The 22562-nt window shown below is 37.3% G+C and overlaps 1 protein-coding gene across 5 annotated transcripts in view; it reads left to right on the top strand.

Moving 5' to 3' along the window:
- The window catches only part of GRIA4 (glutamate ionotropic receptor AMPA type subunit 4), a 413519-nt gene that overhangs the window by 301217 nt on the left and 89740 nt on the right, over positions 1 to 22562 (top strand). For all 5 annotated transcript variants that reach the window (XR_002831674.1, XM_006098831.3, XM_006098833.3 and 2 more), the window contains exon 5: positions 10438 to 10491. Coding sequence is in view for 4 of the 5 variants with exons in the window: in XM_006098831.3 (XP_006098893.2) it covers positions 10438 to 10491 (54 nt within the window). In the remaining variant the exon portion in view is untranslated. The remainder of the gene's footprint in view (positions 1 to 10437; positions 10492 to 22562) is intronic.

Here is a 22562-nt window from a genome sequence, read left to right as displayed (position 1 = left end):
TTAATATCTGCCCTGATGTTATTTTATTATTTCCTTCCTTCTGCTTACTCTGGGCTTTTCTTGTTGCTCTGTTTCTAATTCTTTGATTTGTGGGGTTAGATAATTTATTACCATTTTTTTCTTGTTTTTTGAGGTAGACCTGGAGAGCTATGAACTTCCCTCTCAGGACTGCTTTCACTGTGTCCCATAGATTTTTGGATTGTTGTTTTTTCATTGCCGTTTGTTACCAGGATGCTTTTTATTTTTTTTTATCTCTTTGGTAACCCATTCATTGTTTAATAGCATGCTATTTAGCCTCCAACTCTGATTTTTTCCATTGTTTTTATTGTAGTTGATTTCTAATTTTATGCCATTGTGATCTGAGAAGATGATTGATACGATTTCTATCTTCTTGAATTCATATCAAGCATCTTCTCAGATCACAATGCCATAAAATTAGAAATCAACTACAATTTCTATCTTCTTGAATTTGAAGAGACTTTGCCTATGTCCCAATTTATTGTCTATCTTTGAAAATGTCCTGTGTTCACTTGAGAGGAATGTATATTCAGTAGCTTTGGGGTGAAATGTTTTAAAGATGTCAAATAATTTCATTTGATCTAGTGAGTCATATAGGATTTATATTTCTTTGCTGATTTTTTGTCTAGAGGATTTATCCAGTGATGTCAATGGGGTATTAAAGTCCCCTACTATGATTGCATTGCTGTCAATATCTCCCTTGATACCTTCCAGAAGTTTTTTTATGTATTTGAGTGCTCCTGTATTGGGTGCATATATGTGTACCAGAGTTATATCCTGTTGTTGAATTGCTCCCTTTAGTATTATGAAGTAGCCTTCCTTATCTATTGTGATGGCATTAACCTTGAGGTCTATTTTATCAGATATAAGTATTGCTACCCCAGCTGTTTTTCTTCATGTTCATTTGCCTGAAAAATGTTTTCCATCCCTTCACTTTCAGTCTGTGTGATCCCTTGTTCTGAGGTGAGTCTTGTAGACAGCATATATATGGGTCACGTTTTCTTATCCATTCAGCTACCCTATGTCTTTTGATTAGAGCACTTAATCCATTTATGTTTATGGTTATTTTTGATAAGTACTTATTTGTAGCCATTTTTATTCTTTATGCCTGTGTTCCTTCTTCCCTTTCTATTTCTTCTTTTTACAACAGTCCGTTATGCATGTCTGTATTGCTGGCTTGCTGGTAATCAACTCCCTCCACTTATTTTTGTCTGTGAAGCTCCTGATTTCCTCTTCAATTTGGAATGATAGCCTTGCTGGATAGAGTATTCTTGGATTCAGTTCCTTTCTTTGTGTCACTTTGTATACTTCATTCCATCCCCTTCTGGCCTGATGTGCTTCTGTGGAGAAATCATTTGGTAGTCTAATGGGAGATCCCTTGTGGGTAACTTTCCATCTCTTTCTTGCAGCCCTTAAGAGTCTCTCTTTGTCTTTAACATTTGCCATTATAATTATGGCGTGTCTTAGTATAGGACTTTTTGGGTTCATCTTGTTTGGGTCTCTCTGTGCTTGTGTGACCTTTTTTCCCCAAGTTAGGGAAGTTTTCATTTCTTCAAACATGTTTTCTAATCCTTGCTCCTCTTCTTGCCCTTCTGGCACCCCTATTATACAGATTTTGCTTCATTTCATGTTGTCCCAAAGTTCACTTAAACTCTCCTCCTTCTTCCTAATTTTTTTCTCCAATTGCTGTTCGGATTGGGTGTTATTTTTCTTTCCCGTCTTTTAACTCACTGAATCAGTCCTCTGCTTCTTCTAGTCTACTGTTGAAACCTTCCATTGTATTCTTTATTGCAGCTATGTCATTCTTTATTTCCTCTTGATTCTTACACATATTGGCAAATTTTTCATCCTGCCTTTTGAGCATCCTTATAATCATTACTCTGAATTCTTTCTCTGACAAATAGCTTGCCTCCATTTCATTTCATTCCTTTTCTGGTGATTCCTCATTTCTTTTCTTTTGGGTAGTGTTTCTTTGTTTCCCCATTTTTACTGTCTGTTTTGTGTTAGTTTCTATGATATGTGAGTTGCGATCCCATTCTGGCCCTGGGCAACCTGCTTGAGGTCTGAGAAGTTGAAACCCCTAGCAGTTCAATGTTCTGTGATTTCTTAGCCCAGAATCCAGGTCTGATTTAAGTCTCACGCCTTTGTCTTTGCTCTGAGTTGTATTCCTTTCCCCTATGGATCCAGCTCCTCAGTTTTCCACTGCAGGTGCTCAGATGGGTGGGGACACGTGCATATTTCTTCTGGTGTGTGATTCCAGCAGGGTCCTGGAGCACAGGATCTGGGCACTTGGGGTCCTGGTATGTGGGGTCCTGAAGCATTGTGTCCAGCCACATGGGGACTGGGTGTGCAGGGGTCCTGGAAGCATCAATTCTAGACACTGTGACTGGGTGTGCTTGGTCCTGGTATGCAGGGTCTCTGAAGCTCCAGTTCTGGGTACAAAGACCTGGAACACAGTGTCTATGGCCACAGTGTCCTGTCATGCTGGGTCCTGGCACACGGGGTGCTGGCACAGCGATCAGGTGCTGTCACGTGGGGGTTCCTGAAGCACCGGGTCCTGGTGTGTGGCAACTGGGTGCACGGGGTCCTGATGGTGGGGAGGTGCAATATGGGAAGTCTCTCTGGCCTGCAATAACTACTGGGAGCCAGCAGCGAGGTAGGGGCCCCTCACTGCAGGGGTGGCAGGCAAGCAGCTCACCGCGCAGGTGTTTGGTGGTGGCCAGGGACAGTGTGGGTGTTGGTGTTGCTGCACTTCTGGCCTCTGTTGCACTCCCTTCAAGGTGGCATGGGCTCCGGGCTCAATCCCCAGCCTGGGACTGCCCTCTGCAATAGCAAGGGGTCCGCGTCCAGGAGAGCCCTTTCCACCAGCCCCTGAGACTCCTGGGGGATCTAATGTCCCTCACTCACCCGCACCCAACACACACATGTACACACACGCCCCTCTCACTCCTTTACTCACACGCTCTCCCTCACTGCTGTCCTGCTGGCCACCATGTTCGATTCCAGGAATTATTTTTATTATTTGTATTAAGCTGAATAAAGAAACAATAGCAAACCAGTACTAAAAATGGGTATCCTTAAAGAATATGAGAACGTGTGAAGGGGGAAATCATGTTTCAGGAATATAAATAATCTATTAAATAAAGATACCGATTAATTCTTATTTCTCTATATAAGACAATAAACATTTTAAACCAAATTTAGATATTCAAATAAAAGTAAATTGCACAACTTGAGTTCCTGATTATACATAGAGATTAGGGACCCAGTATATAACAGATGAAAAGCTTGGGACAGGCAACAAAAGTGTGCTTTATGTTGTAGATTGCACGACCACACTGGTAACTTATTTTACACTGGAAACTGTCTTGGCTTGGTTTCCCCCAGAAGCAGACCTTCAGACAAGGGTTTATGTGTAATTAATTGATTTGTTAAGTGAAAAACACATTTGAGGCAGAGTGGAGAAATGCAGCCAATAAAAGGTGCATTTATCTAGCAAATTACTATGGGTGAAAGGGGCTTAATCTCATGTGAAATTAGTGTATACTAATTACTGGAGCTGGTGCAGAACCAGATGCCAGAATCATCTCACTGGTGGAGCAGGTATCTCTGCACCAGCTCCTGTCAGTTATTGTATGAGGCTGCTGCGGGGAAAGGGACTAATCCCCCAGCTCTCTGACCTGATCTCTCCACCACCACCCCACCCCCAAAGGCAAAGGGGGTTCTAGAAATCAGAGAAGACCCTGAGCTAAGGAAATTCAGGTGCTGGCAGTTACAAATCTTGAGCAAGTATGCTTTGACCTGGTAAGAGGAAAAGCATGGGCAGGGCACAAGTAGTGTCTATTTACAGTGACTGACAACAGGCATAGCATTTTTAAGTCTGTATATGATTCTAGAGCTCAGAGAACTGTACCTCAACATCTTTTAGTGGCCATGAGCCGGCTCCTGCTTGGGAAGTTCTGGTGAGAGAAAGATCGCTACCTTGAGAAGTAACCACTACCTTTATGGGCAATTCTCTTCCCTTCTCTTTCCCTTAGAAAAGAGTTTGTCCTAATTAGAAGCTTTTTTAAAAAATATATATTTTATTGATTTTTTTACAGAGAGGAAGGGAGAGGGATAGAGAGTTAGAAACATCTATGAGAGAGAAACATCGATCAACCGCCTCCTGCACACCCCCTATTGGGGATGTGCCTGCAATCAAGGTACATGCCCTTGACCGGAATCGAACCTGGGACCCTTCAGTCTGCAGGCCAACGCTCTATCCACTGAGCCAAACCAGTCAGGACCTAATTAGAAGCTTTTATAAGTTCTAACATCTCCAAGTATAGAAGAGAATAAAAAGTACGTATAAACATATATACACATGTGTTTGTGCATATGTGTACTTCTTTCTCTTAAAATATTTGATGAGAGCTCTAATTTTCTATCTTCTCCCCAAATCTCTTCTCACACTAAAAAGCAGCCTTAGTTCTGTTTGGTCTTGGCTCTTTACTCTCCTCTCCCTATCTGTGCATCACATGCTCCAAATTAAAGGTCCTTCTGTTATCTTATGAGATTGTAGTTTAAGCCCACAGCTTGTTTGCAAAAGCCCTGTGTCTTATGTTTTTCTTTTTATAAGAAAACTAACTAAACAAACTAATGTTTTGTTGTTTGTATATAATAAAATATTTTGAAGCATCTTTAAAATCAGCATTCGAGGGACATATGAGAGTTTGACATTTCTGGAGGAGAAAAGGATTAGTGAGAGTGACTGCCCTCATTGCAATAAATGTCCAACATTACAATAAATGTCCAACATTTAACACCAAATAGGTAGTACTGTTTTCTCCATGTCACTGAATTCTCTGTAACATGATAACTGTGAAATCTAATTAAAAAGGGAGACCAAGCCCCTGGCTGGGTGCGGCTCAGTTGGTTGAGCATCATCCCATGCATGAAGAGGTTAGCATCATCCCATGCATGGAGAGGTTGCTGGTTGTGTTCCCAGTCAGGGCACATGCCTGGTAAGGAGCGTGCAGGAGGCAGGTGATCAATGTTTCTCTCTTGTTGATGTCTCTCTCTCTCTCTCTCTCTCTCTCTCTCAAATCAATAAAAATATATTTTTAAAAAGGGAGGGAGACCAAAATTATTCATATTGTAATCGTGTGCCATTGCAGGTCTTTAGCTTGACGGCAGTGCTCAATATAACAATCACAGCTTCATAATAATAGTTTCAGGTAATACATATCAGCTCTATTCTCAAAAGATCCCTGAATACTGTATGAAGCATTGACACATAAAGGATTAATATAAAATCTGATTGTGTATTGAAGACCAAACTTTATTCATTTTCAAGTCTCAAATTGATCATAATGTACTAGTGTTTATGACATTTATATTCTCATTAACTTCTTTATTCATCTGATCAATATTTAATAGGATCTATTCTCTCTTAAAAATGTCCTTGTTCTCCCATTCGAATTATACCATCTTTCCTTAAAACCCACACCACTTCCTTTACTTTGCCTTCTATTGCAGTTATAATAAGCATCCGTGTAACAGCAGCACTGACTTACTTATCTTTATAATCCTTGAAGTTTCTACCTATAAACGTATACATAAGAGACATTTGCTGACCTACCTTTATGTAAAGGTGGAGTCAAGATGTAAAAGTGTCCTGGGTTTATTTTTCTCTAATTTTAATAAATAAATAAAGGTTTAAACGTCCCAGTCCTTGTGCCATAATTTGTTAATAAAACAATTGCAGTGATGCCATTAGGCATTTACCTTATCGATGTACATAAGCTTGATCTTAGAAATAAATCAGTCCAACACCATGGCTATTTCCTAAAAAACAAACAAGAAACAGAAAGTGAAGGGATCAATTAATCACTTTTCCTAAGTGTTTTATTCTTGTAAAGATGGGTTCTTTTGAAAGCATATGATCAGAATAACCTGTCTGTCCTTCTTAACCCATCCTAATTTAGAACTCTACTCTAGGCACTCCATCATTAGTCTTTGTCTAGTTTCAAACTGTTTCTTTTAAGAAGACAAATAATAAAAATGCAGATTTCTTACTCCTACATTTCTCTGTCTTTAAAAGGCCATAATTAATTTTTGCAGCCAGTCATCATCCTAGGCATTGTGTTCCCTTGACAACTCAGCCAAAACCCTTGAATAAAGGTAATGCTATTTTATATGCATGTCATTCACCTCAAGCTGTTTCTCTTCCCTTTTCATAAAGAATAACATCAGATATACAGAGACACAGGTTTGGACTACATCCAAATTCAAGTCACTCAGATTTTTTTTTTTTACATAAAATAGTCTTCACTTTGGTTGAGATGATGAAAGATGTGAAACAACACTAATGACATTGCCAGTTTTACCCAATCATTTTTTTTACTTAAATAATTGACATTCTAGGTATAGGATTCTTTACTATGGAGTATAAATTGTTTTTTTTCACAAAGAAACTTTCATCAAGTGGTGGATAGTTGGCAGAGGGACCAAGATCTTGCATTAAACTATGACCACCCCAGGTAAGGGTGGTGTGTGTTCAAGCAATGAGGTCTTTGCAACAATGTGTGCAGCATATTTGTTTTTTTCCCAGCCTGGAGCTGGATCAGCAGAAATGGTATTCTTTCTAGAATCACCGGCCAGGTTAATAAATCTGCAGATCACTGCTCCCTGGGGCCCTCAGTTCCCAGAATGTGGATGTGTATCAAGCTCTACAAGGCCTTTGCTGCCAGGATTCTTGTCACTTGTGGTTTCTCTAAGTCCTCATCCCTTGAAAATGTATTACATAACTTTTAATTTATTATAGTTCTTTGCCAGGCAATCTAGAACTGATAATGATTTCTTTACAAAGATACCCAGTGCAGAATTTCCACTGGTTTCACATTTATAAGTATTACACTTTAAAGTGAATTTAAAAGAAAGCAGAGATAATATGTTGACTTGAGGCCACACAGAAATCATAAGCTAAGGGTATTGAGAAAGAAGAGACAGGATTTGCCTGGGAGCTTAGAGAGTGAAAAAAGGCTTAAATAGCCACAACAAAGAAAGTTATGATGAATCAGTAAGAGATAAATTATGGGTGGCCCAGTGGCAATAATCCCTGCTCATGTCAAATAGTAGGAATTTCTAGTAAACGGAATGGAATGCAGTTTCCCAGGTGAGTACCAACCATCATGTGTCTTGATAATTGTCTTTTGCATAAACTGTATCTGAGATGGCCCCACAATAAGAGAGCTTCGGGCTTCTCTGCCCATGATAAATCACTCAGTTTTGGGTGACCCATTATAATGACTAATTAAGCTGCTTCTTTACTAAACTTTCTTTATAATCTCATCTATTTATTGCTTATCTTCATCTTTATGGTGAGATTGTCAAGGGAAATTCGTTTTAGGTAAACTGTGGACAAGATAAATCTGACATACAAAACATGTAAAAATGCTGTGTAAAACATTTTAAATGCATAGCTGAGCTTCCAAGAAAGTAAAGAAAACCTTCAGGGGCCAAGAATAAAAGATGACTGCACCAAAGGAAGTTGCCAGATTGGGTAGTCTGACTGGGAATTTAATGCTCACCCAAGAACAGGAACTGTGCACTCAGTCAAGGCAATAAATTATATCTAAGATCTCATAGTTAGCCAGACTATTGAAGGGTAATACCCCAATAAAAGAATAGAAGAAAATCTATTATCTATACAAGGAGTCAACTAAGTGTTTTCTGTCTTGGCCTGGGCTTAGTGTGGTGAGGGAGATATATTCTATGAGAATTTGACATCACAGTCTTCTTCAGACAGCTTGTATTTAGAATTCATACACACAAATAGAAATGGATAAATTATTATAAAAGTGGCCCTACTTCCCTGACTAGTATGGTTCAGTTGGTTGAACATCGTCCCATGCACTGAAAGGCCACCAGTTCCATTCCCAGTCAGAGCACATGCCCAGGTTGCAGGCTCCATCCTTGGTCAGGGGGCATGCAGGAGGCAGCCAGTTGATGCTTCTCTCTCACATCGATGTTTCTTTGTATCTCCATCCCCTTTCCTTTCTCTCTCTCTAAAATCAATAAAAAGAAGTGGCCTAGTTGGTAACAAATACCAACACTGCAGTATCTGTTAGAAGCAAACACACACAAAAAAATATTTGAAGGAATTTTAAGGGATATTGGTTGAGAATTTCCCTGAATTGTTGAAGGACAATCCTCATAGTCAGGAAGCACAATAAATCCTGAACAATGTAAACAAAAAGTAAACATTTAAACTCATTGTAGTGAAAATACAGAAACTTAAAGACAAAGAGGAGGTCTTAGGTGTAGCCAAAAGAAAAGATGAAATAAGCAGTGATTCCATTTCACCGATAGCCATGTGCACAAAACTGTTTCCCAGCACAATTCCTAGGATTTAAATAGGGTTTTCCGTATTTCCTACACAAGTCACAATTTACAAAGAAATGTTTTTAGAGGATATTAAAATGCTAAGAACATTTAAATAGGGTTTTCCTGTATTTTATACACAAGTCACTAATTTACAAAGAAATTATTTTTAGAGGATAATAAAATGCTAAAAACAACTTACTTTTTTTAATTATGAAAGTACATGAAAATCTTATATTACTTGTTACATTTGACCAATGAGGTTACAAAGCTGCTCACTATTAACTGTCATTAAATTTTCTCTGGAAGGAATTTTTCAGTTTTAAAATAAGAGTTTTAATTTTTAGTGCAGAAATTCAGTTGTACTCTTTAAATAATCCTATTATTTATTTTTCTTAAAAATGTCTGTGTCTCTAATTTTCTAAAACTTCCTAAAAAACATTCTTAGGTTAAAAAAATGAATCTAGGAGAGAGAAAGTACCTTGATGATGTCTTCTCCTTATTTTCTTTATCGTAATAAAATACTGCTATACCCTATGCAAGTGAGAATTAACTTTTGTGGTATTAGAGCTATCTGAAAACAGAAATTGACCTTAGAAATATATTGTTTGCTCCTCACAACAGTAATCCAATCTACTCAGAAAATGATTCTTACCAGTTGAAGACATCTAACAATTTATTGTGCATTTGTATAAATTATCAGTAAATTAAGTGCATCTAAATTTTTTGGAACAAAATTATTTTAAGTTTCTTATGTTATTATATATTTTATAGAAATACTAGTGACCTGGTGCACAGATTCATGCACATTGAAAGGAAATTACTTAGGAGAAATATTTTAATATCGCTATTCGCCCTTTCTCTATAACAGAAGTGTCAGAGATGAAAGAAAATTAGTAAAATGTACATGAAAATAATATATAAATTGATTAATAAATAAACAATAACAACATGATATAACAACAACAAAGACATGATACAAAAACATGATATGAAAACAACAAAAACATGTTATAAAAACAACAAAAATATGATATAAAAACAACATTGATAAAAACAATGACTGATAAATTGATTAAACTTATCTAATATCTCCCTGTATGCCACATTAAGAGTAAAAACACTTTGAGTGCTTAACTAATTTCCCTTGTGATGAAGTATTTACAACTTTAAAGATACATGCTCTTTGAACTTGAGAGAAAGCAACATATAACTGACCATGTCCAAAAACGGGTTCAGGTAGGAATATTCCTACTCTGTCTAGAGTTTGTCCTTGTAATTTATTAATAGTCATCACAAATGCTGGCATCATGGGAAACTGTCTTCAAATTAATGTAAATGGGAGGCCAGTGTCAGATGGGGACAAATCAATTCTTGGAATCAGAACAACCTCTCCTGCCACAGATCCTGTTAATACTTCAGCTTCGATTATGTTAGGTCACAATCTTGTGATAATAAATCTAGTACCATTACAAATACCCCATTTACTATTAATATTTCTCAGTAGCATGATGATTGCACCTACTTTCAATTTTAATTTATGACAAGGCATTCCTGAAGGAGTAATACTATTAAGAAATTCTATGGGAAAACTTTACTTTTTGGCATCATCCGTTGAATCAATGGAATGATCCCTCAAATAGGTGTGAAAATTTCTGCTTTCTTTCAGCTTCACAATGTCGACAATAACAACCAAATTCATGATCAATAATGACAGGTCAAAACACACGCGTGTGCGTGCGATTGGTGCCAACGAGAGCTTTATATGTGTCACACATACGCGAGTCAATGTTTATTTTTAAATTGCCAGTGTACGTCAGTCGGTCGGTTGGTTGGATGGACGGAAGGTCGGACAGATGGACGGTCACTTAACCTTTTATAAATATAAATATGTAAACTATTCATTTAAACTATTCACTCTCATAAGGAAAATGGTGTCATTTTCTCATCAGCTTCTATAAGGAATTATGCTAAAAAGGTTAAAATTCTACTGTTAAAAATATAATCATTCAGTAAAATTTAATTGGTTTCTCTTATTTCCTTATATCTTCACAGATTGTGAGTGTCGGAAAGCATGTTAAAGGCTACCATTATATCATCGCAAACTTGGTAAGAACTCTTTATTTTCTATTTTTCATAAGAATTTCTCAAGCATTCAAGATTATTTCAACTATGCCTCAAAATAATGTTCCAATAAATGATTGCAATATATTACTTACTAATCAGTTGAAGAATTGTTACTATATTACTTACTAAGTTTTTATTGCATAGGTTTCTATTTTTACTTCAAAGATCATTATATTTCTAATGTAGAATTCAATATATTTGATGCAGATTAGCTTGCTATCTGCCAAAATGACCTTTAAAGATAATTACAATGATTGCTTTACTATGATATTACTCCACATTAAATAATGGCCTTTTCTCTGTATCGATGATAAATGCCACTCTATGAATGAAGATTGCCAGAGATCAACATGGCTGCCGACAGGACAGCAGGGAGAGAGAAAGTGTGACGGAGGGAAGGAGTGAGAGGAGCGTGTGTGGACATGAGTGGTGTGAGTGTGGATGAGTGAGGGGCAGTTAGATAACACAGGAGTCCCGGGGACTGGCAGATCTAGCTCTCCTAGATGGGGAGGCCCTGCTACCACCGCAGGCACTCCTAGGCCTGCACAGCTTTGGCACAGAACCCACACCATCTTGAAGGGGGAGTAGCAGAGGCCAGGATCACAGCAACATCAATCCCCAGACTGACCTCCAACACTGCCATGAACCAGTGCAGGGGAGTTGCTTGCTAGCCATAACCCGTGTGGGACCACCACCATACCTTTGCAGGGAGTAGCATGGTACCCACACCGTGGGCTTCCAGACATCTGCAGTGAGTGCACACCAGAGAGACCTCCCAAGCTGTGCCTTCTAACTAGAGCCCCGACCCAGCATCCCAGGATCCCGCACTTTAGGTGTCCAGCTGAACCCCTGCCCTGCCCCATTCCCAGTCCCAGTACAAAGCTGCAGTCCAGCACACCCTCCACCCTGCCCCAGGAGAGAGCCCTCAGTTGGTGCATGCTCAACCCGAGGCCCAGGACAGAGCTGCCGGTACGACTGATGCACCCAGCCACAGGTCACAGGACCACGCCAAAGGTGCAATGGAAGAGGGACCTAGGGTGCCATCCTGCCTTGGGTGTTGGGGCTGCACAGTGAATTGCATGCCAGAGGGCTCTGGGCCCTCACAGGGAGTCACACACCACAGGAACTGTGCAGGTGCCCCTGCCAACCCCAAGTATTTGAAGCAGAAACGAAGGGACCAGAGCCATGGGAGAGTGGGATACAATTCAGAGCAGAGACAAAAAGGTATGAAACTCAAGGCAGACCCTGCCTCTGGGCTAGCAAGTCCTGAATCATTGGACCACTAGGAGCTTCAACCTCTTGGACCCCAAGCATAGTTCCCAGAGCCAGGAAGAGACATCAAAAATGGGGAGAAAAAGAAACAATCAACAAAGAAAAGGAAATGAGGAATTGCCAGAAAAGGAATGAAATGAAATGGAGGCAAGCTATTTGTCAGAGAAAGAATTCAGAGTAATGGTTATATGAATGCTCAAAAGTCTGGATGAGAAATTCACCATGTGTAAGAAACAAGAGAAGATGAAGAATGACATAGCTGCAATAAAGAACACAATGGAAGGTTTCAATAGTAGAATAGAAGAAGCAGAGGACTGAATCAGTGAGTTAGAAGATAGGATAGAAAAATAACACCCAATCTGAACAGCAATTGGAGAAAAAAATTAGAAAGAAGGAGAGTTTAAGGGAGCTTTGGGACAACATGAAATGAAGTAACAGCCATATAATAGAGGTGCCAGAAGGACAAGAAGAGGAACAAGGATTAGAAAACCTGTTTGAAGAAATAATGACAGAAAACTTCCCTAACTTGTGGAAGAAAAAGGTCACACAAGCACAGAGGGTCCCAAACAAGATGAACCCAAAAAGATCCACACCAAGAAACATCATAATTACTAATGCAAACGTTAAAGACAAAGAGAGAATCTTAAGGGCTGAAAGAGAGAGACAGAAAGTTACCTACAAGGGATCTCCCTTAGACTATCAAATTATTTCTCCACAGAAACACATCAGGCCAGAAGGGAATGGAATGAAGTATACAAAGTGATACAAAGAAAGAGACAATCCAAGAATACTCTATCCAGCAAGACTATCATTCCAAATTGAAGAGGAAATCAGGAGCTTCACAGATAAAAAAAAAGTCTAAGGAAGTTTATTACAAGCAAGTCAGCAATGCCGACATGCAAAGGGGACTGTTATAAAAAGAAGAAATAGAAGGAACAGGCATAAAGAATAAAAATGGCTACAAATAAGTACTTATCAATAATAACCTTAAACGTAAATGGTTTAAATGCTCCAATCAAAAGACATAGGGTGGCTGAATGGATAAGAAAACATGACCCATATATACTAGTATGCTGTCTACAAGAGACCCACCTCAGAACAAGGGACCATACAGACTGACAGTGAAGGGATGGAAAAAAAATTTTTCAGGCAGAAAGAAATGAAAGAAAAGATGGGGTACCAATACTTATATCTGACAAAATAGACCTCAAGGTGAAGGCCATAAAAAGAGATTAGGAAGGCTACTTCATAATACTAAAGGGATCAATAAAACCAGAGGATATAACTCTGGCAATATGCACCCAATACAGGAGCACCCAAATACATAAAAAAGCTTCTGGAGGGTATCAAGGGAGAGATCGACAGCAATACAATCATAGTAGGGGACTTTAATACCCCATTGACATCAAGAGATAAATTCTCTAGACAAAAAAAATCAGCAAAGAAACAGCAATCTTTAACTCACTAGATGAGATGGAACTAATTGACATCTTCAGAACATTTCACCCCAAAGCTACAGAATGTACATTCTTCTCAAGTGCACACGGGACATTTTAAAAAATAGGCGACATATTGGGACACAGGCAAATCCTCTTCAAATTCAAGAAGATTGAGATCATATCAAGCATCTTCTAAGAGCACAATGGCATAAAATTAGAAATCAACTAAAAAAACAATTTTAAAAAATCAAGCACTTGGAAGCTAAATAGCGTGCTGTTAAACAATAGGTTACCAAAGACATCAAAGAAGAAATAGAAAAACATCCTGGAAACAAATGACAATGAAAACACAACAATCCAAATCCTATGGGACACAGTGAAAGCAGTCCTGAGAGGGAAGTTCATAGCTCTACAAGCCTACCTCAAAAACAAAACAACAACAACAAAAAACAACTGGTAATAAATTATCTAATCCTACAACTTAAAGAATTAGAAAGAAGGCAACAAGAAAAGCCCAGAGTAAGCAAAAGGGAGGAAATAATAAAGATCAGAGTGGAAATAAATGACATAGAGACCAAAAAAAAATACAAAAGATCAATAAAACCAAGAGCTGGTTCTTTGAAAGGATAAACAAGATTGATGAACCTCTAGCCTGGCTCACCATGATGCAAAGAGAGAGGACCAAAAAAAAATCAGAAATGAAAGACGCAAGTAACAACCAAACCCACAGAAATACAAAGGATTGTTAAAAAAAAAATACTACGAACAACTCTATTCCAACAAACTGGACAACCTAGATGAGATGGATATTCCTAGAAAAATACAATCTTCCAATCAATACTCAATCAGGAAGAATCAGAAAACCTGAATAGGCCAATAACAACTGATGAAATTGAAGCAATAATCAAAAAACTTCCAGCAAACAAAAAACCTGCTCCAGATGGCTTCACAGGGGAGTTTTACCAAACATTCAAAGAAGAGCTAAAACCTATCATCCTCAGACTCTTCCAAAAAATTCAAGAGGAAAGAACACTTCCAAGCTCTTTCTATGAGGTCAGCATTACCCTAACCCCAAAACCAGATAATGACACTACAAAGAAAGAGAATTACAGCCAATATCCCTGATGAGCATAGATGCTAAAATCCTCAACAAAATTCTAGCAAATCAGATCCAGCATTACATTAGAAAGATTATACACTGACAAAGTGGGATTTATTCCAGGGATGCAAGGATGGTGAAATATCCACAAATAATAAATGTGATACATCACATAAACACATTGAGAAATAAAAATCACATAATCATATCAATTGATGCAAAAAAAGCATTTGATAAATCCCAACACCTTTTCTTGATAAAAACTCTCAGCAAAGTGAGATTAGAGGGCTCATACCTCAACATAATAAAAGCCTTATATGACAAACCTACAGCCAACATCATACTCAATGGGCAGAAACTAAACTCATTTCCCCTAAGAACAGGATCAAGACAGAGATGTTCACTTTCACCACTCCTATTTGACATAGTACTGGAATTGCTAGCCATAGCAATCAGACAAGAAGAAGTAAAAGGCATCCAAATTGGAAAAGAAGAGGTAAAACTGTCATTATTCACAGATGACATGATATTGTACATAGAAAACCCCAAAGACTCCATCAAAAAGCTACTAGACTTAATAAACGAATTTGTCAATGTAGCAGGATACTAAATTAATACCCAGAAGTCTATGGCTTTTTAATACATCAATAATGAACTCATAGAAAGAGCAACTAAATAAAAAATTCCATTTTACATTACACCAAAAAAATTAAGATACCTAGGAATAAACTTAACTAAGGAAGTAAAAGACCTGTACTTAGAAAACTACAGGACATTGGGGAAAAAAAAGAGATATAGGAAGACATAAACAAATGGAAGAACATACCGTGTTCATGGATTGGTAAAATCAACATCATTAAAATGTCCATACTACCCAAAGAAATCTATAGATTCAAAGCAATCCCCATTAAAATAGCAACAGTATATTTCACACTCTTAGAACAAACTCTCCAAAAATTCATCTGGAATAAAAAAAGACCCCAAATAGCCACAACAATCTTGAGAAAGAAGAACAAAGTTGGAGGGACCACAATACCAGATATCAAGTTATATTACAAAGCCACTGTTCTCAAAACAGCATGGTACTGGCACAAGAACAGACACATGGAACAGAACAGAGAGCCCAGATATTGACCCAAGACATTATGCTCAATTAATATTTGACAAAGGAGGCAAGAGCATACAATGAATTCAAGACAGTCTCTTCCATAAATAGTGTTGGGAAAATAGGACAGATACATGCAAAAAAAATGAAACCTGACCACCAACTTACACCATACACAAAAATAAAGTCAAAATTTATAGAAGACTTAAACAGAAGATGGAAAACCTTAAAAATCTTAGAAGATTCCACAGGCAGCAAAATCTTAGATATAGCTCGTCGAATTGTTTACTGACACATTTCCTAGGACAATAGAAAGGAAGGAGAAAATAAACAAATGGGACTACATCAAAATCAAAGGCTTCTGCTCAGCCAAAGAAACCTTCAGCAAAACAAAAAGAAAACCTCCTGCATGGGAGAACATATTTGCCAATGTGACATCCAATAAGGGTTCAACCTCCAAAACTTATAGGGAACTCATACAACTTAACAAAAGGAAGATAAACAATCCAATAAAAAAAAAATGGGCAAAGGACCTAAATAGACACTTTTTTAAAAAGGATATACAGAAGGCCAAGAGACATATGAAAAAATGTTTAAACACTAATCATCTGAGAGATGCAAATAAAATGACAATGAGGTATCATCTCACACCTGTCAGAATGGCTATCATTAACAAATCAACAAAAGACAACTGCTGATGGGATGTGGAGAAAAGGGAACTGCTGGTGAGAATGCAGACTGGTTCAGCCACTGTGGAAAACAGTATAAGTTTCCTCAAAAAATTAAAAATGGAACTCCCATTTGACCCAGTAATCCCACTCCTAGGAATATATCCCAAAAAGTCAGAAACACCAATCAGAAAGAGCTTATGCATCCCTGTGTTCATAGCAGCCCAATTTATAATTGCTAAGATTTGGAAACAGCCTAAATGCTCATCAGCAGATGAGTGGATTAAAAAACAGTGGTACATCTACACAATGGAATACTATGCTGCTGTAAAAAAGAAAGACTCTTACCATTTGCAACAGCATGGATGGACCTGGAGAGCATTATGCTAAGCAAAATAAGCCAGTCAGAGAAAGATATGTATCACATGATCTTACTCATTTGTGGAATATAATGAACAACATAAACTGATGAACAAAAGTAGATACAGAGACAGAGAATTATCACAGACCATCAAACCTCAGAGGGAAGGCAAGGGAGGGAGGGTGGGTGAAAGGGGGTGGGGGGGATAAGAGATCAACCTAAAAACTTGAATGCATATAAGCATAACCAATGGACACAGACAATGTCGGGAGGGGTGAAGGCCAAGGCTGGAGGGCAGGGGCAGGCTGGGAGAGGACAATGGGGAGAAAAGGAAACATATGTAATACTTTCAACAATAAAGAATTTTTTAAAATAAAAATTAATAAATAAAGGATAGTCTAAAATGACCATTCTAAAAATAACACACTAGGTTTTTCTCCCAGGATTTTGTTTGGGACTTGAATTATAAATACAAGTTGTTATCATTTATGAAATGATAATAAAAAGTGAATAAAAAGAGATTGCCAATACTTAGAGGTATTACAAGAATGATGGAAACTGGCAAACCATGTCCTCTAATTTTAAGAAAAACAAGATTGAAATGGCTATTTGAGAAAGTTTTGTATTGTAACTCAAATTGTTTAAAAATTATGTCAGTTTTTCTCATATTAAATGTAGTTGGTTATTGAATCAGATATATGCATTAGTATAAAATCTTTAATGACCTAAGGCAAGTCTTTTTAAATTCTTGGCAAGTCTCACTTGGTATTTCTTGTTAATTCTGCCATGTAGGGAATGAATTAGCCATGCGGAGGGATATTCTCCTTTATTAGAGTACCATCTGCCCCCAGGGCTTGGTCTCAAAAGTGGTATATCTTAGAGCAGTTCAGAATGTTTTCTTCTTTTTCACTTTTCCCACCAATTTCTTTGGTAAGGATATTGTCCTTGAAGAAGGAAAAGAAACAATGGCTGCAAAGAGATTGCAATGTATCCACTATCTTCATCACATATTGGGACAGGAATTTTCTGTGGTTAGTGACCTCAGTTTCATTATGGAATTGAGATATTAAAATGCAGCAATAGACTCTAAACAGTTACTGTATTGTGTTTCTTGAATAAAGTATAATTATGCTACTTAAGGGATTATCATGAAGCTACTGAGAAACTTTGACTAATGCTTTTCATTATTTTTAGAAGGCCCAGAGTCTGAATATTCTAATATATTTATAAAAATTCAAATATATGTAAATCTTAAAACTAGTATATTCTCGTATTAATCACTGTAAGACAAAAAAAATCTCATGCTTATGAAATGTCTGAATTCACAATGACATTATATAAGGAGATTCTGGCAAAAAGCAGATACTGACATCTATTCTTTTCAAACAATGGAATTCAGAAAAATAAAATTGACACATTATACATTGTCATGCCAGAAATAAATTTCTGACATTCACAAACCAATACAAAATGGAAAGAATTAATAACTATAACATCCTAATGGGTATCACAGACTATCATAAACAGCCCTAATAGATGGTAGCATATGTAAGTTATCTGTATAATGACTAATTAACAGTATATGGAGTAGAAAAATATTTTGTTTGTATTGGGTAATATAATCATCACTCTGACTAAAAATAACCAAGCTTTACCATATGTAATTGGTATCATTGTAACACATGACTAGGCCAGTAATTTGTACATATCTACATTATAATATAGTTTATTAATATGAATTCTATTGACTTATTCATTTATCCTTAAGAAACTGACTTTCAAAAGCCGAATGATTTTTGTTTCATTGGGCCAATCAACAGCTATTTCTTGAGAACTATGCCCATAGGATTCCCAAATGTGAAATCAATTAAGTACCAAAAGAAAGACTGTATTAATATTATACTTAATATTGAAAGACTGAGTGATTTTCCCCTAAGATTATTAACAAGACAAGGATGTCCCTCTCATCATTTTTATTGAACATTGTACTAAAGGTTCAAGCAAAGGATGTTAGGCAAGAAAAATAAATAAAAGGCATCCAGATTGAGAAAGATGGTTTTATATATAGAAAGTCCTAAGAAATCTAATTTAAAAAAACTGAAAACTAATCAATGGGTTTAGGAGGGTTGCAAAATATAAGTCAATATACAAAAATCTCTATTTCTATACAGAAGCAACAAACATTCTAAAAGTAAACTTAAGAAAATAATTATATTTCTAAATTACAATTATAATATTCAATTAATGGGGTTGTTACTTAACCAACTCATCAAGATTGACTTAGTTGGAGGGATCAAGATGGAAACAGAGAAAATTCCTGAATCTCCTTCATCCCACAGATGCACACACGGAGCAAGTCCTCTGAAAGAAATGCAGAAAGTAGCTGCGTGACTCTTATAGTTCAGGCAACTAAGAAAATACCCACATCAAAATGGGTAGGAAAGGCTGAGACACATTCTCTCCATAAACACTATTCCTGGTACAGTGTCATACAATTTTAAGGAAATCCCCAATTCCCAGCTCCTCCATGATGAACAAAGATTTGGACTGAAAATTTAGCACCCCTGCCACTCAAGAGACAGAACCCCGCCTAAAATAATGTCTACCTCTGAAAGCCAATGGCACATGTATCCACAAGATCCACAGGACCATAGAAAATAGAAGCCGTTCTAAACGGGTGCATAAGCACTCCATGTGACTGTCCCAACGGGCCTCACCACAGAGCGAGAAAGCAAAAATGCCCATCTTCCGGTATTTTCCTGGAAGAGGATTGACTCTATACTTTGCAACCTGAGAGTCCGTCTTCAAGGGTCTAGCTTCACACATGTAGGGGCTGGCTGTGATCCTCCATGGCACCGGGGAGCTGGTAAGCGTGTATGCCACTTTCTTTCCTCCAGCTTCCTCTAACTGTACACCAGCTTGCCAACCTGTCTCTAGAAGGAGATTGTGCACATGCCCGGCACCCCATCTTCTGCTTATGCTGCCCCAGGCACAACTGAATCTGATAGCCAACTGAGCTTGCATTCACAAGCCCCACAGGACTGTAGCAAACAGTGAATCAGTTCTTAACTGGTAGTGCATGAGAGTACTTGCCACAGCTATCCCCCCAGGGCTCGGTGTCCAGGAAACAAGCAAAATGCCCAGTTCCCAATCTTTCCTCAAATGGGTTTGACTGCAGACTTTCAAGCTGCTGCCTAAGGGTCAGACTTATAATCACCTGCATCAGGTGCTCAAAGAGGGCAGCTGGAGCAATCACACAGGTTTAAGAGCTTAGACTGCCCTGGTTTGTACAAAAGGGAGTTCAAAAAACAGTTGTAAAGATGCTTCATGAGGTTAGGAAAGCAACACAAAAACAAAATGAGAATTTCAACAAAGGAATAGAAAATATAAAAAGGTACCATACAGAAATCACAAAGCTGAAGAATACAATAACTGAACTTCAAAGTTCAGTATAGGGTTTAACAGCAGACTAGATTAAGGGGAAGAAAAGAGCAGCTAACTTGAAGTCAGAACAGTGGAATTCAATCAGATAAACAAAAAGAAAACAGAATGAAAAAGACTGAAGATAGTTAAGGGACTTATGATACATGGTCAAATTGATTAATATACACATTATAGAGGTTCCAGAAGGAAAAGAGAGAGATAAAGGGACAGAAAGCCCATTCAAAGAAATTATAGTTGAAAATTTCACTAAGCCAGGGAAAAAAACACGCATCCAGATCCAACAAGACCAAAAAATACCAAAAAGCTGAATCTAAAGAGACACACACTGAGATGCATTATAATTAAATAAAATAAAAACAAAGAGAGAATATTAAAATGAGAAATAGTAAAGCAACTTGTTATGTACAAGGGAACCACCACAAGACTATAAGTGTATTTTTCAGCAAAATCTTACAAGCAAGAAGAAAGTGAGATGATATATTCAAAGGGGTGATAGAGGAAAAACTGCCAACCAAGAATGCTTTACTTGACAAAGGTGTCATTCAGAATTGGAGAGATAGTTTTCCAGACTAACAAAATCTGAAAGAGTTGATCACCATGAGTGGCCTTACAAGAAATGTTAACATTTCAAGCTGAAATTAAAGGACACAAATTACTAACATGAAAGTGTAAAATCCACTGGTTAAGGTAAATATACAGACAAATTCAAAATACTCCAATATACAGAACACCCTGTAGTAATGGTGGTGGGTAAATCACTTCTAATTCTAACATAAAGGTCAAAAGACAAAAGCATTAAAAGGAATTATAACTACAATAGTTTATAAATGGATACACAATATAAAAATATGAAAATTGTAATACCCAAAACATAAAATGTAGGATGGAATGTTTTAAATTGCAGAGAATTTGTGTGTGTTCAAAGTTTAGTTGTTATAAGCTTAAGTTAAACTGTTATAATTATAAGATGCTTTAGGTAAGCCTCATGGTAACCACAAAGCAAAAACCTAGACTAGAAACAGAAAAGATGAAGTGAAAGGGATCAAAACATCACTATATCAAATCATCAAATCACAAAAGAGGAGAACAAGAGAGAAAGAAAGGAACAAAGGACCTATGAATCAGCTGGAAAAAAAATAAAATGCTAATAGCAAGTCCATCCTACCAATAACCTTATATGTAAATGGTGACATCCTCCAATTAAAAGACATAGAGTTCCTGAATAGGTCAAATAAAGACCCACCTATATGCTGCATTCAAAAGACTCCATCAGATTTAAGGGCACACATAGACTGAAAGTGAAGGAAAGGATAAAAGATAGTCCATGCAAATAGAAACAAGGAAAGAAGGAGAATCTATACTTATATTAGACAAAATTGGCTTTAAGCCAGAGCTAACAAGATACAAAGAAGGTCATATAACGACAAAGGGGTCAATTCATCAATAGAATATAACATTTGTAGATATATACCTGATATCAGAGCATCTAAATATATAAAGCAAATATTAACAGATCTGAAAACAGGAAAAGACAACAATACAATAATAGTAGGAAACTCCAATACCCAATTTTCAACAAAGGATAGATAACCTTGTAAGGCCAGATGCTCCTGGCAAGTGGTTTAGGAAATATTTAAACGAATGGTTAGTGTCAGAATGAGGACTAGAACTCAGTTCCCAAAATTTGCAGACTAACATTTTTACTCAAATGCAATGATCCCACTTAAGATCCATGAGCTTGGAGACATTGTTTTACTTTTTTCTTTGTATTTCTTATATTTGTTCAACTTTCCTTCATTGAGCATGCCCAAATGCACCGCCTATCTACTTTGACCATCAAAAATGCATACTTCAATCAATTTCTTAACAACCTAAATTTTAAACAATGTTAAGAGGGAATCTCCCTTTCAACTTGACATTCCTTCTGCTCACTGTACCCGAGCATCTCAATGATTTAGATAACCAGTGAGCCTGAAATGCAAAACAGCACAATGTCTTCTGAATTAGATAAATCTGGAAGGATGAGCATTTATTAAATACCTATGATGTGATGGACCTATATAGGTTTATATCAATAGTCATCAGATTATCTGAAGGTCTATAATTTATTAATTTTCTTATCCCTCCCCCCTCCCTCTTTTCCGTCAGAGGATGTATGGACTGTAAGTGGAAATTAAAAGGAAAACCAAGTTGAAAGATGACCTCTCCATAGGAGGTCACTAACCATTGTGACATGAGGCTTTGTTGAACAACCCATTTCAGTGAGTTCAAAGCCTCTCCCAGGTCCTCCCACTGCCATAGGGTGCATTATTTACTTAGTTACCTAACCCCCACACCCCCAATGCAGAATTACAATCTTATTACAACGTTACCCAGAACTTTCAGTTCCACAATATTCTCTGGGTAAAAACTGAAATCTAAATGACCACCGAAATAACTGTTCCCAACAAAACTGCTTCACAGTCTCTAGATCCTATCATTTTTCCTATAGAAAATTATTTTAAAATATACAAAATGAAAAGCATTGCCTGTACTCAAACAGACATCCTTAAAATGAACTTAGCCAGCCACCATTCATTTGGCTCACAACTGGGAGGAGTTTACAATCAGATGTGGCAATATTTTGTTCTTTACCGACAGCATAGCAGCAGGACGGACCCAGAGA

This window comes from Myotis lucifugus, unplaced genomic scaffold (genome assembly GCF_000147115.1).
Source record: "Myotis lucifugus unplaced genomic scaffold, Myoluc2.0 scaffold_248, whole genome shotgun sequence".
Lineage (NCBI taxonomy): Eukaryota > Metazoa > Chordata > Mammalia > Chiroptera > Vespertilionidae > Myotis > Myotis lucifugus.
The sequence above is the reverse complement of the archived record's forward strand: the minus strand, read 5'-3'. Positions and strand labels throughout refer to the sequence as shown.